Source organism: Podarcis cretensis (assembly GCF_951804945.1).
Source record: "Podarcis cretensis genome assembly, chromosome: 1".
Classification (NCBI taxonomy): Eukaryota; Metazoa; Chordata; class Lepidosauria; order Squamata; family Lacertidae; genus Podarcis; species Podarcis cretensis.
In genome coordinates, this window is record NC_137170.1 from 126828464 (window position 1) to 126844964 (window position 16501).

Sequence of the window (16501 nt, forward strand, 5' to 3'; positions counted from 1 at the left end):
CAGGTGGCGCTGTGGGTTAAAGCCTCAGCGCCTAGGGCTTGCCGATCGAAAGGTTGGCGGTTCGAATCCCTGTGGCGGGGTGCGCTCCCGCTGCTCGGTCCCAGCGCCTGCCAACCTAGCAGTTCGAAAGCACCTCCGGGTGCAAGTAGATAAATAGGGACCGCTTACCAGCGGGAAGGTAAACGGCGTTTCCGTGTGCGGCTCTGGCTCTGGCTCTGGCCAGAGCAGCGATGTCACGCTGGCCACGTGACCCGGAAGTGTCTCCGGACAGCGCTGGCCCCTGGCCTCTTAAGTGAGATGGGCGCACAACCCCAGAGTCTGTCAAGACTGGCCCGTACGGGCAGGGGTACCTTTACCTTTACTTTATTAAAATCTACAGGCAGTGAGAGACTAATAGGTTGGCTATACAGCATCATTTTGGAATTCAAAGATGAAGGAACATTTGTGGAAATAGGGCAGAGATCTAGAACAAGATACAGAAAAAATGATATGGATTTGTGTGAAAAATCCCACCAAAATTGATCGCTGCTGTTTTGGAACCATGCTCCACATGTGGTGGGTGTGCAAAAAGATCAAAGCCTTTTGGAAGAATTTTTTTGCTGGAATGCAACACCAGTGGGGCCAGGGACACCACAAGTGTGGAAGCAGGACTCTGCACACACATCTCCACAATTCCCATCTTGCTATGCACAACTGGGGGTTGTACATGCAACTCCCCTCTCTGATCCAGAATCCACAATAGTGGAGTCAATTTTGAAAAGCTAAAGTCCTGGAGTTTGGCTTCTTGACTAGGATGGGGAAACCAGGGGATATAAGCCAATCTTCTACTCCTCTCCCCAAGAGAAGACCAGCTAAGGCGATGTAAGAATATCCACTAGGGACATCAAGCTCAGGTCAGAGTAGAGTGTGAACAAACCTCTAAAAACCACTAACTCATTTGTAGGAGGTAGATGAGCAGTTACATTTAAATGCATCTGTATAATAAATGTTTGCTGGCTGAATAACCTTTTTTTAAAAAAAAAAAATATTTCTTGAATTACAAAAGAACATGCAATGTCTCTTCCTTTCTTTGCAGATCACAGAGTCTCTTAGTTATGTTCAGTGTAAGACAAGGTTGTATCTAGCATTGGGTTGAAGGGAAAGAGAGCTTAGGGGAGAACGTGGTGGGGAGAAGTTGGGTAGTCAACTTACATATTATTTTTCCTTTTTGCAAAATTGGTATATGTGTGAGGTTTTTGTATCAGCATCACTTGGGCAGGTTCTCTTTCTATTCATTTGTTGGTTTACATTAAGAGGTAGGTAAAGGTAAAGGACGCCTGGACGGTGAAGTCCAGTCAAAGGCAACTATGGAGTTGGGGTGCTCATCTCGATTTCACGCCAAGGGAGCTGGCGTTTGTCCACAGACAGCTTTCCGGGTCATGTGGCTAGCATGACTAAACCGCTTCTGGCGCAACAGAACACCATAACAGAAACCAGAGCGCACGGAAACACCATTTACCTTCCCGCCACAGCAGTACCTATTTATCTACTTGCACTGGTGTGTTTTTGAACTGCTAGTTTGACAGGAGCTGGGACAGAGCAACGGGAGGTCACTCCGTTGCAGGGATTTGAACCACCGACCTTCCAATTGGTAAGCCCAAGAGGCTCAGTGGTTTAGACCACAGCGCCACCGGTGTCCCTTGGTTTACAATAGCAGTGAGAGAAGGTTGGGTGGGGCAGGGCGTGTTTGATTGCCTTTGATTAACTTTAGTGAGATTTGTTTGGATGTGTGGGAGGGGAGAAGGGCTGTTGGGTCAAGTTGGCCATATTGATCTATATGCTGTTGGTGGATCCCTGTTATTGTTTTTGTCATTTTGGGCTGTGCATGTAATAAAGGGGAGCCAAGCTGGTTGAATAACTTAAACCCAATAACTGCTGTTTAGAGCTTTCAACTGTGTATTCAGCAACTGTGTTACTACAAGTGAAGTACGTACACCAGTATTAGTTACTACTTCCTTACCTTCAAGGACTGGATTGGACTGCAAAAGCTGTTCTTTCACTTGATTAACTTCGGCTCCTTTGCCACAAACAGCCGCCACATAGGACATGACAAGTTTGCTGGCCTCTAAAGGTTAAACAGACAAACAAACATTGCTTTCTAAGCTGAAAAAGATCCTATCCAAAATCATAACTTGGAGGAGAAATCCCCGAATGAACCACGCAGAAATAATGCATTATTCAGGTTTCAAGCCTTATTGTTTTCAGCTTTTATGCTTGACAACACATTGCACTTTTAGCAAAATTGCGCTAAGGAATGAAGGAAATGCCATGGCAAAACCCACACGGAACAAAGTCTAGAAGTCACTATCTCCCGATGCTCCCTGAATGTTGCTGCGGAGGAGGAATACTGCAAAGGGAGGAAGGAGCGAAGGGGGAGAGGGGTGAGCAGATGGGCGAGGAAGAAATTGGCGGCAGGGAGAGGGAGATGGATGGGGGTGCCCCGAATTTCCCTCTCAAAATGCTGGAGGGTATGTAATATGGAGGAGATGATCCACAGAGACTAAGCGGTTCTTCAAATGGAAGCGGGCATGAAATACTGTATTTTTTGCTCTATGAGACTCACTTTTTCCCTTCTAAAAAGTAAAATGTGTGTGCGTCTTATGGAGCGAATGCAGGCTGCGCAGCTATCCCAGAAGCCAGAACAGCAAGAGGGATTGCTGCTTTCACTGCACAGCGATCCCTCTTGTTGTTCTGGCTTCTGAGATTCAGGATATTTTTTTCCTGTTTTCCTCCTCCAAAAACTAGGTGCATCTTATGGTCTGGTGCGTCATATAGAGCAAAAAATACGGTAGTTTTCAACACAACTAGACCAGACACACACAGTTCTAGGATTCGGATCAAGAACAGGGCACCCATGCTAATATCCCAGAGTGAATTAAAAGTTCAAAGGTCAGCCCTGGCTCCACTTTACTCTGAGGAAATCACGCATTACCTGTTTTTCCAGCTCCACTCTCTCCAGTTATAAGTATGCACTGGTCTTTATCCTGGTCTCTCAGAGATCGATATGCCTCATCTGACAGGGCAAAGCTAGGAAAGAGAACACGATAAATTGAGGAGACAGGTAAGCCCCATGTTTAATACACACATCACAGCCTTCAGTCACTTCGGTGAACTGTGAAACATTTCTATCTAGGTCAGATCCATCAGCATTCAGGAGGCAGGAAAAACAATTCCTATTCAAGTCTTGAACACAAGAATTTCTCTGCAGTAGGCTGATAAAGCAGATCAGATGATAGACATTACAAATCAGTGCCACTGTGTAGTTTGGTCTTCTGCAAATCTGCTGACTATACACAATGTCTGATGGGAGGTTTGTGCAGGCTATACTCCTATCTACAGCCAAAGCAATTCATTTATACAATGCAGAACTGGGTGAAAGTAGCAAGCCTCTTTTTAAGATGTTTTTAATGTTTGGGCATAAAGACACGGTAGACAGGATAGACACGAGACATGCCAACTAATAGTCTTCTTCCCTGCCCCCCCTGGGTCTCATCCATGAAGTGAAGCAGCAACCATGGCATATTCTGGCAGAGAGACCTTTCATGCCACTACCTGCTGCCTCAAAACAGGGCTTACAGTGATCGGTTCAGTTGCTGGAATAACATGGTGGCAGACACTGTCCCAGTTTGCACTAACGCTAAGCCAAACCATGGTTTAGGGGGAACACCTGAGTGTGTGGAGACTGTGGCTGTTGTGCTATTCCTCTGGTCCAGCTGCTGCCACACTGCCCATGGCTAAACTGTGGTTTGGCTTAACATGTTATCCAAATGCAGGGTTGTGTTTTGCCTGCCCCAGATAAACTATGAGTGGTAAGCCAAGAGCAAACCTTGGTTATAGCTCATGGTATGTCTGGAGCTAGGCAAGTTATAAGCCTGGGTTCAGACAGCCAAACCAGGACTGAGAAGGAACGCAGCAATTGCAGTCTTTTCTCCAGGAACTCACTGCTTCCACTAAACCATGGTTTGGCTTTTCATTACATTACATGCAAGCTGAGCCATTATATACTATGATGACAGTTCAAGGAACCCATCACTTAGAGACTGTTTCCAGAGATATCCACACGATTATCAAAACACATGGCTCTAGAACACAAGAAGTGTCAAGCAGTGTATATTATCTTTTAAATAGGAGGCTTTATTTTCAGATGATGGACAGTGGCAAACACCAAATAATTGCCTGACATCAGGGCAATCATTTGGTGTTTGCAACTCCCCAACATTTTGGGGACACATCCTGACACCAATGCCTTTATATGAGAGGGGAAGGGAATTTAAGAAGTGTTACTGTGACATAGATATTCTCTAACACGCAGGAAGGATCCACAAATCCAGTTTTTTATTTAATTGAATATCTAGTCCAAATTGCAACCATGTACACAGAACACCAATATCAAATTTTAAAATTAAAAACAGGTGAACAAGCCTTTACAAAGATGAGGCTGTAAAGGTTTTTCAAATTTAAACTGAGGCAATGGTGCTGTTCTTACAATTATATGAAAAGCAACAAAAGAACAGTTATTTGCACAACTTTATTTTTTGCAACGTTCTTACCATTCATAGTAATGAAAAAATGGAAAACACAAAACTAAAAGTATTAAATGAGAAAATTAAATTTTAAAAATGCAAAACTTTTAAACAATTGCAAGTTGAGTGAAAAGTACATATACTGCTTGTAAAAATGTGGCTGTCTTTTCCCCAGTCTTCAAGCTAGATGCTTTTCAGAAAAGAGTATCTGGAAATCACATTTAGAAAAACTTAATAAACTACATTTCTTTCACCGTCAGCAACCTTTTATAGTTCACTGAAATACCAGCGACCAAAAACCACTGGCCTAGCTCACGAAAACCCAGTAAGTTGGTGCTTTTGAGTATCGTCATTTATTTGGGGAAACTCCTTGGATACAAAACTAAGGCTTTCTCCACCAATAGCCATTTTTAAACTGACCACAATAAGCATTGAGTTCATACCCATAAGCCTCTGCAACCAACTTGCTGATTCAGCAATTAGGAGGCTTGTGCAGCTTCAACCATGACTCAGGCAGGCTCAACATGACCAAGACTGCCGGTCTTGATTTTCCTGCATGATACCATGCTGCTCATAGCTGTCAACTTACAGATTTGAAAATAAGGGACCAGCAGCCTCGAAAATAAGGGGTCAGTAGCCAAAATAAGGGATTTTAGTCAACCAGCAGCCAAACGAAGCCTCAAGTGGTGGTTCCCACAGCGCAGCAACCCGGCAAAGGGGATGCAGCAAGGAAAAACCCCGTCACCTCTCCGCTGGGAAGCGCTGAGCAAAGGCGAGTCCCCAGGCAACGCGGCCGATTTGATCGGCACAAGGCATGCAAGCTCCACCCCCCCAGTTGTTCTTAGACTCCTTATTGGGTGAGCAACGCAGCCAAGCAACGCAGTTGGAGCCTCCCTCCTCCCTGGCCGGCAGGGAGGGAGGGAGAGGAGCTGCTTCCTTTGAAACCCAGGAAATTTAAGGGACACCATCAATAAGGGACAGCAGCGGGACACAGCGCTGGGATAAGGGACTGTCCCGCTAAATAAGGGACGCTTGACAGCTATGAATGCTGCTCAGTGTCAAATCCGCTTGCAGACACCATAAACGTGAATTAAGACATTCAATCAATGGAACACTTTAAGGAACAACCAGCCCAAGTAAATATTATCCACACTTTATCCAGAGCATACTTCTGTGACTCTTGCTGATGTAAAGAATTAAAACGCCCTATTCCCTTTCAAAGTATCCAATAATCTGCACTGCTCATATCTCTTTGGCCCTTACCAACACTGTTTTCGGTTGCCAGTTTCTGCCGATATCACAGCCAGACTATAAAAAGAATTTCCATGTGTTCTTTTAAGTGCTTTTTTTAAAATATAAATTTTATTTAAGATTCGACAATAACAATAAATCAACAATAACTAAAACATCAATTCATTACAGCTGACCATCTTTAACAATAGTTAACAAACTACAAAACATCACTTCGAGTTAGTCAACTTTTCATGTTTAACTTTATCTCTTTCTTAGCAGATCAGAAAGAAGGAGACCAAAGAAGAAAGTGAAAAGAGGAAAAGAACCAAAGGAGGAGGAAAGGGAGAGAAAGGGGTGGAGGAGGGAAGAAAGGGGGGGGGAGAGAGAAAAAGAAAAAAGAAGGAAATTAATAAAGAAAAGAATTGAAAAAATTCCATATGTTCTCTGCAGACCAATTGTATTAATCTTGCTGCTGAACTCCCATGAATTGCACACCATCTTAAACCTCTGATTCAGTTGTTTAAAGTCATACCAATGAATGTTAGTTTCTTAGGTGCATGCTGACTGCAGCGCAATGTCAGAAACTCAGGTATGTAAGCTAGGCGCCAAATGGCTCTTTAAACCAAGCTTACAGTCGCCAAGCTTACAGTCTAGTTGCCATTTTGGAGCAAGACGGCTCTAAAGTCATGTTTTTCAAACGATGGACTGGCAGTGATTGATTCTCAGTTAAGCACCTGGCTAGTTCCTTGCCAACAAAGGTCCGTATAGTTAAAGCTATGGTTTTCCCAGTAGTGATGTATGGAAGTGAGAGCTGGACCATAAAGAAGGCTGATCGCCAAAGAATTGATGCTTTTGAATTATGGTGCTGGAGGAGACTCTTGAGAGTCCCATGGACTGCAAGAAGATCAAACCTCTCCATTCTGAAGGAAATCAGCCCCGAGTGCTCACTGGAAGGACAGATCCTGAAGCTGAGGCTCCAACACTTTGGCCACCTCATGAGAAGAGAAGACTCCCTGGAAAAGACCCTGATGTTGGGAAAGATGGAGGGCACAAGGAGATGGGGACGACAGAGGACGAGATGGTTGGACAGTGTTCTCGAAGCTACAAACATGAGTCTGACCAAACTGCGGGAGGCAGTGGAAGACAGGAGTGCCTGGCGTGCTCTGGTCCATGGGGTCAAGAAGAGTCAGACACGACTAAACGACTAAACAACAACAAGTTCAGCTGATAACCTTGAGCTAGGTTAAGAACTTTGAGAACCGGCCTATTCTGACCTCTTTTTCTTAATAGTGACATGGACCATTGATAATATAGGAATATTCTCCACCACTGTGAGCTGGGCAGTTGGGTGGAGTAAGCGAAGACAAGCTACAGCAATTAACTATAGCGTTGTTCACTGCTCCTGCTCAGGCTGCTAAGAAGCAGCATTTGGTTCCTGAAATTCATTCCGATTGTGCAAATACAATATAACCGTTAGAATTCTACAGGATGTGGTATTAGTGGGTGAAAACAAAGATCCCCAGGCATGCATCTCCAGATGGTGGAAATGTCAGACACCATCCTGTTACCCAGGCATCTTTACTTGGTCGCAAGTTGTCAATAACCAGGGGCAAAATGCGCCTGGTGCGTGGCTAATTTCAAACACTACTGCAACACAACCTTTCCACCTAGGTACAGATATGTAGGTGTGTTGGTCTGCCATAGTCAAAACAAAATAAAAAAATTCCTTCCAGTAGCACCTTAAAGACCAACTAAGTTAGTTCTTGGTATGAGCTTTCGTGTACATGCACACTTCTTCAGATACACTGAAACAGAAGTCACCAGACCCTTCTATATAGTGAGAAGGTGGGGAGGGGTATTACTCAGAAGGGTGGTGGGATTGGGTGATTGGCAGATAGCTGTGATGAGCCTGTTGACGACTCTTAACGACTGCAATAGGTCTTACAGGAAAAAGCAAGGGGTGAGAAGGTGAAAAATGGCTTTGTCATGTATAATGAGATAAGAATCCAATGTCTTTGTTCAGACCAGGTCTTCCACCTAGGGAGAGCCTTTATGCCACTTCGCGCCCCATTTTAAGCATTCATTTGGGAAGAGTCTGCTTAATATTTTGTACATTTTGCTATTGTCAGGTGACTAACAAGTAGTAGTACTATTTTAATCTCTTTATCCCACTGAAATGCATAGGACACGCTGTAAGCCATAAACGAAGTTATTTGAAATCAATTTTCTATGCACCTCAGGTCCCTTGGGAGAGGCAGAGTAATTTTTACTATTTATTGCGTGACAATTTAATCACTGTGGTGTTGTTTTCAGCCACACACAAAAAATGCACCAAGTATTTTCGTCAAGCTAAATGGAGTTATAATTGAGCGGATAAAGGCCTAATTCTTCCATTACCTTCATGATTATGTTAACCATATCAAAGATACAAAAAATGTGTCGCTTCATCTGCATGCTTAAACTTGCAGCCTGCTCCACCTGGCAGCAGTAAAAACCTTGCAAGGTAATGTGAGAGTGTGTCTAAGAAAAGGTACTGCTCAAATGGTGGAAGAGGAGAGATGTGGCAAAAAAAATTGACTTTGCAGAAAGGCTAAAATTCTAGACAGCTGTTTTTAACAGGTAAACCTGTGGGAGTACGTAGACTCCTAACCAACTCTGCAAAAGAGGGTCAAAGTTGTAGGGTGACAAAACTCATCTAGTCTGCCACCACTAACAGGCATAACATCAACACCAGCTGCTAGCAATCCTTGTCCCCAGGTCACCTTAGGCAATCCAAACGAGTGCCAAGCACAAGCTGAGAGCAGGTGCATTTAAACGCTACCTTGCTTGTAGAATAAAATTCATTCTTGCTGGTAGTCTGCACAGGAAGCCTTATAGTTCTGAGTGTCAAATTAGAAGTTAACATCTTATGCATAGAAAAGGACTCTGGAGGACGATCCAGAAAAAAGTAAGAGGGAGAAAGAATGTTTCTGGATTTTGTTCTAATAGGTTTTCTTTTGTAAGCTAGCTCTTTATTTTGTAAGCTAGAACTTTTGTTTCTTTTAAAGCTGCAAACTCTTCCTAAATTGACTAAATTCACACTGCTTCACCAGGAAGTTATAAGAAGCCCCAGTGAAGCGTTCTTAACTCACCCTTCTCCTGCTTACATGTGTAGGGTTGATGATGCGTTGGGGGCAGCCCCACGACTCTCACGGCAGCCATGAAGTCCTGACCCATATCAGTGCCCAGCCCTTCATACTGCTAACATCCATAGCTGCAAACCTCAATTACCAATCCAGTTTTCTGAGCAGTCATGTAATTACTGAACCAAATCAGCAGGGCTATTCACTGCCCTTTAAAAAAATGAAATAAGGGCTTGTTGTGAAGTATTCATGTAAAAGGAAACCATATTAGTCTACTACCACATGAAGGGGGGGGAACCCTGCCCCCCCACCAAATGTTCTTCAGGATGACGTGGGGTACCTATTTAAGTTACTCCATACTGAGCGGCTACATTTTCTTTGCAAAATTTGTATTTTATTACTCCCCCACCCCACCCCAGTGCTCATTTGTTTTTGTTTTTTTGTATAATTTTTATTAATTTTCCAATTTTAAGACAAAACAACATACATCGACAAACAAAAACAAACACACAGATATGATTTCATAACCTCATTTTCATAAGCCTTCTTTCTCAGACTTCCCCATACCTTCCCCTTTTTGAATCCTTATTTTACAGTTTTTCAGCAACCCTTTACTCCAATTAATTAAAACTTATTATCTTATTATCTTTCTCGATTTCATCTTATTTCAACAAACAATTTCCGCTGCAATTCTGTATCTTCCTTTCCCTTGACATTTTAGCACTCATCAATATTGTAACAGTTCTTAAGATAAGCTTTGAACTTCTTCCAGTCTTCCTCCACCGTCTCTCTCCCCTGGTCACAGATTCTGCCAGTCATCTCCGCCAGTCCCATAAAGTCAATCACTTTCGTCTGCCATTCTTCCAGTGTGGGAAGTTCTTGTGTCTTCCAATACTTTGCTAGAAGGATCCTTGCTGCTATAGTGGCGTACATAAAAAAAGTCCTATCCTTCCTTGACACCAGTTGGCCGACCATGCCCAAGAGAAATGCCTCTGGTTTCTTGTGAAAGGTACATTTAAGTACCTTCTTAATTTCATTATAGATCATTTCCCAAAAGGCTTTAATCTTTGGGCAGGTCCACCAAAGGTGAAAGAAGGTACCTTCAGTCTCATTACATTTCCAGCATTTATTATTGGGCAGATGATAAATCTTCGCAAGCTTGACTGGGGTCATGTACCACCCAGTGCTCATTTGCCACCTCTTCTATTATTATTATTATTATTATTATTATTATTATTATTATTATATTTATTTATACCCCGCCCTCCCTGGCCAAAGCCGGGCTCAGGGCAGCTAACACCAGTAAAGTTACAATAAAAACATAATGGGGGGGGAGAGAAACCAATTTAAAATACAAGTTAAAATACAATTTAAAAAGCAGCCTCATTTTAATAATAGCCCATAGATCAAAACCATAAGGGGAGGGAAACAGAAGGGTCAGACTGAGTCCAAACCAAAGGCCAAGCGTAACAGCTCTGTCTTGCAGGCCCTGCGGAAAGATGTCAAGTCCCTCAGGGCCCTGGTCTCTTGTGACAGAGCGTTCCACCATGTCGAGGCCAGTACTGAAAAGGCCCTGGCCCTAGCTAAGACCAATCTAACCACCTTGCGACTTGGGACCTCCAAAACGGTGTCATTTGTGGACCTTAAGGTCCTCCGTGGGGCATACCAGGAGAGGCAATCCCGTAGGTACATGGGTCACCATCACCATTCTTAAAACCGATAAGGCATCAGGGTAAATTTAAGAGGGATTCGTAAGTTCAAGTCTCCATGCTATAGAAAGCAGCCTTCCGCAAGCTGATGCACTCGAGGTGCTTTGAATCGCAACTCCCAAACCAGCACTGCTCTGCTCATCAATGCTGATGGGATTCAATCAATCACCTTTTCGGCATAGAGAGAACACAAAAATATGTGGGTCAAAGTATAAAACTGGCATCTGTTCAAAAAAAAAAAAAAGGAGATACTTTAAGATAGAACTATAAGTTTCAAAGTGCCTCTCAAGTCCATGATATCATGCCTACAGCTATTGAATAAGAAGCAAGCCCTGTAGGAGTCGTCACAATTCAACCTTTCTTTCAGTATGGGGTTGAAATATCTGTCCTGAATTTTTTGCATTAAATGGACAGTAGAATAAAACACATGCAATGGTCATAGTCCAAAACATCAGGAGGGCACTGGGTTGGCAAAGACAGATTTTTCAAATGCTATGAAATATGCCTCTCTCCCCATTGACTTTTCCTGCATAATTCTGGCCCACCTTCTCAAAAACACCACTGTTTCAGCGAAGAATCATATTCAAAACGAGTCTTTAATCCACTTTCTAATCCTGCCCTACTCAAAAGCCTCAGGAGCAAATAAACTCTACCCATGTTAACATGTAATATTCTTAATGTTCATACCCCTTAGGCACTAAAAAGAGATCAATGTTTTAAAACAGAATCTCACAATTGCTTAGGCCTGGATTATGGGAGAATCCAGCCTCTGTGAAACAGGCACCCCTTTCTCCATAGACTTATGGCCAGGCTACAGAATATGCTCTCAAGTCAGCTTCTATTACAGAAAGACAGGGTATAGAACAGGCATAGGCAAACTCTGGCCCTCCAGATGTTTGGGACTAGTCCCAAACATCTGGAGGGCCAGAGTTGGTCTATGCCTGGTATAGGCTCATAGAATTGTGGAGTTGGAGGGGGTCCCAAGGATCATCTAGTCCAACCCCCTGCAATGCAATAATCCTGCCCACAGTCCCTGGGTGGGCTCGAACCTGCAACCTTCTGGTTAACAGCCAGAGACACTGACCCGTTGTGCCACAGGGCAGGCAGTGATGTCTTGGTTTTTAGTCCAAGCAAAACCAAGCCAAATGTTTTAACATGGGCCCCAAGGACAAGGCGCCAGGGGTCATTCCTGAAGACTATCACGCAAAGCATGTTCTCCCTAAAATGAGAGCACGGGTTGCGGTGGAGGCCACCAGGCCAGCCCTCTGTTGCCAGGCAGGTTAATGGTTAGTGCCTGACACAATGATTGGCTGACCAGGTTGCTGGGGCAAATTGCATGTAGCAAACTGTGTGGGTGGGACCATAGGCTTTACATATTGGGGCTCACTACTTCTGCTTTCTCTTTCGCAGTGAGCATCGGATCAGCCGCCCGCCCGCCCGCCCTGTGTTCCAGTTGACCTTGCTATGCCTGTCATGGGGTCGTCTGCCTTGGGGCAGGGGCCTAGTACAGCGGTGCCTCGCAAGACGAAATTAATCCGTTCCGTGAGGCTCTTCGTATAGCGGTTTTTTCATCTTGCGAAGCAAGCCCATTGACAGCTTAGCGGATTAGCGCTATTAGCGGTTTAGCGGCTTTTAGCAATCAGCTGTTAAGCGGCTTATCAGCGGATCAGCTGATAAGCGGCTTAGCGGCTTAGGAAAAGGGGGGGAGGGGGAAAAACCCGCAGGAACTCGCAAGACATTTTCGTCTTGCAAAGCAAGCCCATAGGGAAATTCGTTTTGCGAAGCGCCTCCAAAACGGAAAACCCTTTCGTCTAGCGGGTTTTCCGTCTTGCGAGGCGTTCGTCTTGCGGGGCACCACTGTAGGAATTTTGCCATTTGGCTGATTGGCTGGTGCTATCTGGTTTTTGCCTACTACTTAGCAATTCGTCACAACTTGTAAGGTTGCGGTTAGGCATTGGTTATAAAAATTGGTGGTGGAGGGGTCAGGATAGGCTGATAGGGAATTCTGATAGGGAATTCTGTTAAAGGAATCCAGGGGCTTGCCACGATTTCGTCCAATCCCTGAAATGGGACCAGGGCCGGCAAGCCTTGGGGAGCTGGTTGGGTGAGCGGTGAGGGACTGTCGCTCAGCACAACTGATCCCCAACATTGTCTTTCCCTTCACTGGCTTCCGAGGGAGTTCGGATAGTCAGTTCTGTCCCAGGCGGGGGGACAGATAGTCATAAACAATGCCTAAGCAACCACTCACAGATTTTGTATTTTAATAAAGTTGTGGCCAAAATAGTGCCAAAAACCTTAAACTAAAATTACGTGTGAATTGTGAATTATTTCGAGGGGTGACTTGGGGACCTCCACACGCAACAAAAAAGAGAGAGAGAGAACTTTTTCGGACAAGAGAAGCACGTGTTATGATGAGATGCTCTTGAGAGCGGTACATGCTTCCCTTTGAACTTTCCATTTTTGTCCTGAAATCTCTCATTTCAGCGAGACGATAAAGGTAAAGGTAAAGGTACCCCTGCCCGTACGGGCCAGTCTTGACAGACTCTGGGGTTGTGCGCCCATCTCACTTAAGAGGCCAGGGGCCAGCGCTGTCCGGAGACACTTCCGGGTCACGTGGCCAGCGTGACATCGCTGCTCTGGCGAGCCAGAGCCGCACACGGAAACGCCGTTTACCTTCCCGCTGGTAAGCGGTCCCTATTTATCTACTTGCACCCGGAGGAGCTTTCAAACTGCTAGGTTGGCAGGCGCTGGGACCGAGCAGCGGGAGCGCACCCCGCCGCAGGGATTCGAACCGCCGACCTTTCGATCGGTAAGCCCTAGGCGCTGAGGCTTTTACCCACAGCGCCACCTGCGTCAGCGAGACGATACCCAGTCAATTTTCTGGGGCCAGAACAAACACTACAAACACAACCCTTCTTGCCCCCCCCCGAAACACTGCCCCCCCACCGTAAGCAAACAACAGCGCAGTCTGTCCCTGCTGCTTACTCACAGCAGGTGGCACATCCTTCTCATACAATGTCCCCATCATCTGGAATACCCTCAATGCCTCCGAGTCTAATTGACTCATAGCTCTTTTCAAACCTCACATTAAGGCACACTGCTTCCATTTGCCTTGCAAGCACCAACTCTTAATGCTCCAAGGGGGAAGGGGGGGGGGGAAACCAGTCATTTCCACTCATTTTCCCTTTCATCCTATCCCACTAATAAGACTCACAAATGGCTGTGCATATTTTTCTCATTTGCGCATACGCAGTTTTAAGTACGCCACTTTTACATTTTTGAGCCACATGCTCAATTGCCTGAAACGTTCCTTTTACCATTTTATCTTTTTTTCTTTTTTTTCTTTTTTGAAAAAATGTGATAGAGTAGATTTCATGGTGTGTGGTTTTTATAAAGGCGACGGGGAGTGGGGGAGAGTAATTGTACAAGAAGAGGGAAAGGGCATGGTGCACGATACTGAGAATTAAGATTTACACAAACCCTAAAGTTGAAGTCACACTTTTAGTACATTAAGGAAAACTTACTAACTTGATCAATATATTTTTAAAGCAGAAAAGGGACAATAAATTTGTTCTCTCTCTCTTTTTAGTTGATATTGAGGACTGCCGTTTATTATAACTACTCTCAATGTAATATTTCACTTCGTTTGGGGAAATAATTCAATTTTGCGATTCTGTTTACACCTACAGTTGGCGGGGGGGGGGGGGCAGCAGGGAGAGATATAAGCGGAATGGAACCTCTTTACCATTTCCCTGACTTGCATGCTTCTTTTTCTGAATAATCAATGGCAATTTATTTTGAGAGAGACCCTTTCTCATATCCCAAGGGTATCATTTTAAACATAATTGTAATGGGAAATATGTTTTGTTCTTTTCTGGGGGGGGTCGTTATTCTGCACATATTCTTGCTAAAGTAAGGTTCACTGTAGTTAGATGCATGCTTAATGGGAGGGGGGAAGTGAGAGAACTTTTTAAAATAACTGCTTCTCTATACACAACTTCAACTAACCGATGTGCTACCAGGTGTGAGTTTAGCCATTCAGTTTACAACCTTGAACTCGCACAAGAAAATATCATCAAGATTAAAAATAAAAGTGGGGAGAAAAAAGTTGAAGTTCTTAATATTGAAAAGTGAAAATCATAGTGCATCTAAAAGAAAGAAAGAAAGTACAATGGTACCTTGGGTTACATACGCTTCAGGTTACATACGCTTCAGGTTACAGACTCCACTAACCCAGAAATAGTACCTTGGGTTAAGTACTTTGCTTCAGGATGAGAACAGAAATAATGCTGCGGCGGCATGGTGGCAGCAGGAGGCCCCATTAGCTAAAGTGGTGCTTCAGGTTAAGAACAGTTTCAAGTTAAAAACAGACCTCCGGAACGAATTAAGTACTTAACCCGAGGTACCACTGTATACACATACACATTGCTTTAATATAATACATTTCTACAACATCACCTAGAATTCAGAAACCTAAAAATGCTAAAGCAGGTTTTATTTGAGCTTCCACTCCAATACTGGGGTGGGTGAGTGGGTGTGCATGAGAGAGAGAGATCACTAGCTAAATGTCTGAAATAAGGATGAAACTATGTTAGGGACGTGGCTGGCACTGTGGGTTAAACCACAGAGCCTAGGCTTGCCGATCAGAAGGTTGGCAGTTCGAATCCCCGCAATGGGGTGAGCTCCCATTGCTCGGTCCCAGCTCCTGCCAACCTAGCAGTTCAAAAGCATGTTAAAGTACAAGTAGATAAATAGGTACCACTCTGGTGGGAAGGTAAACGGTGTTTCCGTGTGCTGCTCTGGTTCGCCAGAAGCGACTTGGTCATGCTGGCCACATGACCCAGAAGCTGTACGCCTGCTCCCTCGGCCAATAAAGTGAGATGAGCACCGCAACCCCGGAGTCATCCACGACTGGACCTAACGGTCAGGGGTGCTTTTATCTTTTCCTTATGTTAGGATTGCTATGTTAGTATACGGATAATAAAGTCCTCAACCTGCATGAACAAATCTATGGCACATACCCATCAACTGTTGGGGGGGGGCTGTGCTCTCGTGTGGGTCATGTGACTCGTGTTAGAGCTTGCCCCGGAAGACATGCATCCCCAGTTTGAGCTGGGACATGTTGGAGCTACAGTGGTACTAGTCACATAAGAAAAACTACCACAGAGATTTCAACATTTTCAAAAGCAAGGGGTCCATGGTTTGGCTTTTGGAAAAACAGGGGGTCTGCACTACTTGGCTTATTAGGAGCCACTGCTCTAAGCCAAAGCCACCATTCAATTCTGTCTTTAACATTTAAGTTATCAAAAACTTTTGGTTCCATCTTGTACGCGTTGAATATAATTATGTGTATCTTAATAGCTAGAAACTTTTGTTCCCTTTTATAAATCCAAAGCTTCCCAGACCAAAGATAGTTAAAACAAAAATCCCAAATTCAAGCAAGATAGGCTAGCCTATTTATTAAGGATTTGCTTAGTGGGTGAGGTTCAAGCTATCAGCTTTTCAGCAAAATAGCTGTTTCTAAGGACTTATTGCTGCCACCCTTATTGTTACTTTGAATAATGGCCAAAGGCACTTAGGGCAGCAGATGGATGCCATTTGTATGCTGTAAATTGAAGCAGGCAGGGGAAAAATAAAGCCTTAAATATAAATGACACATTTTCAATGAAAGGGACAGGCAGCTGCTGTTAATTGCAACTGGGGGCCTCTACAACTAATGGTCATATTTTCTAGGAACAAAGGGAATATAAGAGAGAACCATCAGCACTCGTGCCAAATACTTTAGTTTACATCTCTTTCATTTACACAGGGCACATCTTTACACTTCCTATTTAGAATAACAACTTAAACTAAGCAATGTTGACTTCTGACTCCC

The 16501-nt window shown here is 44.1% G+C and overlaps 1 protein-coding gene across 5 annotated transcripts in view; it reads right to left on the minus strand.

Annotated features, from left to right (window-relative positions):
- MYO1B (myosin IB) overlaps positions 1 to 16501 on the minus strand; it is a 162522-nt gene that overhangs the window by 72967 nt on the left and 73054 nt on the right. For all 5 annotated transcript variants that reach the window (XM_079976602.1, XM_079976601.1, XM_079976604.1 and 2 more), the window contains 2 exons: positions 2972 to 3066; positions 2000 to 2104 (listed from right to left, as the gene is read on the minus strand). In XM_079976602.1, the coding sequence (XP_079832728.1) occupies positions 2000 to 2104; positions 2972 to 3066 (200 nt within the window). The remainder of the gene's footprint in view (positions 1 to 1999; positions 2105 to 2971; positions 3067 to 16501) is intronic.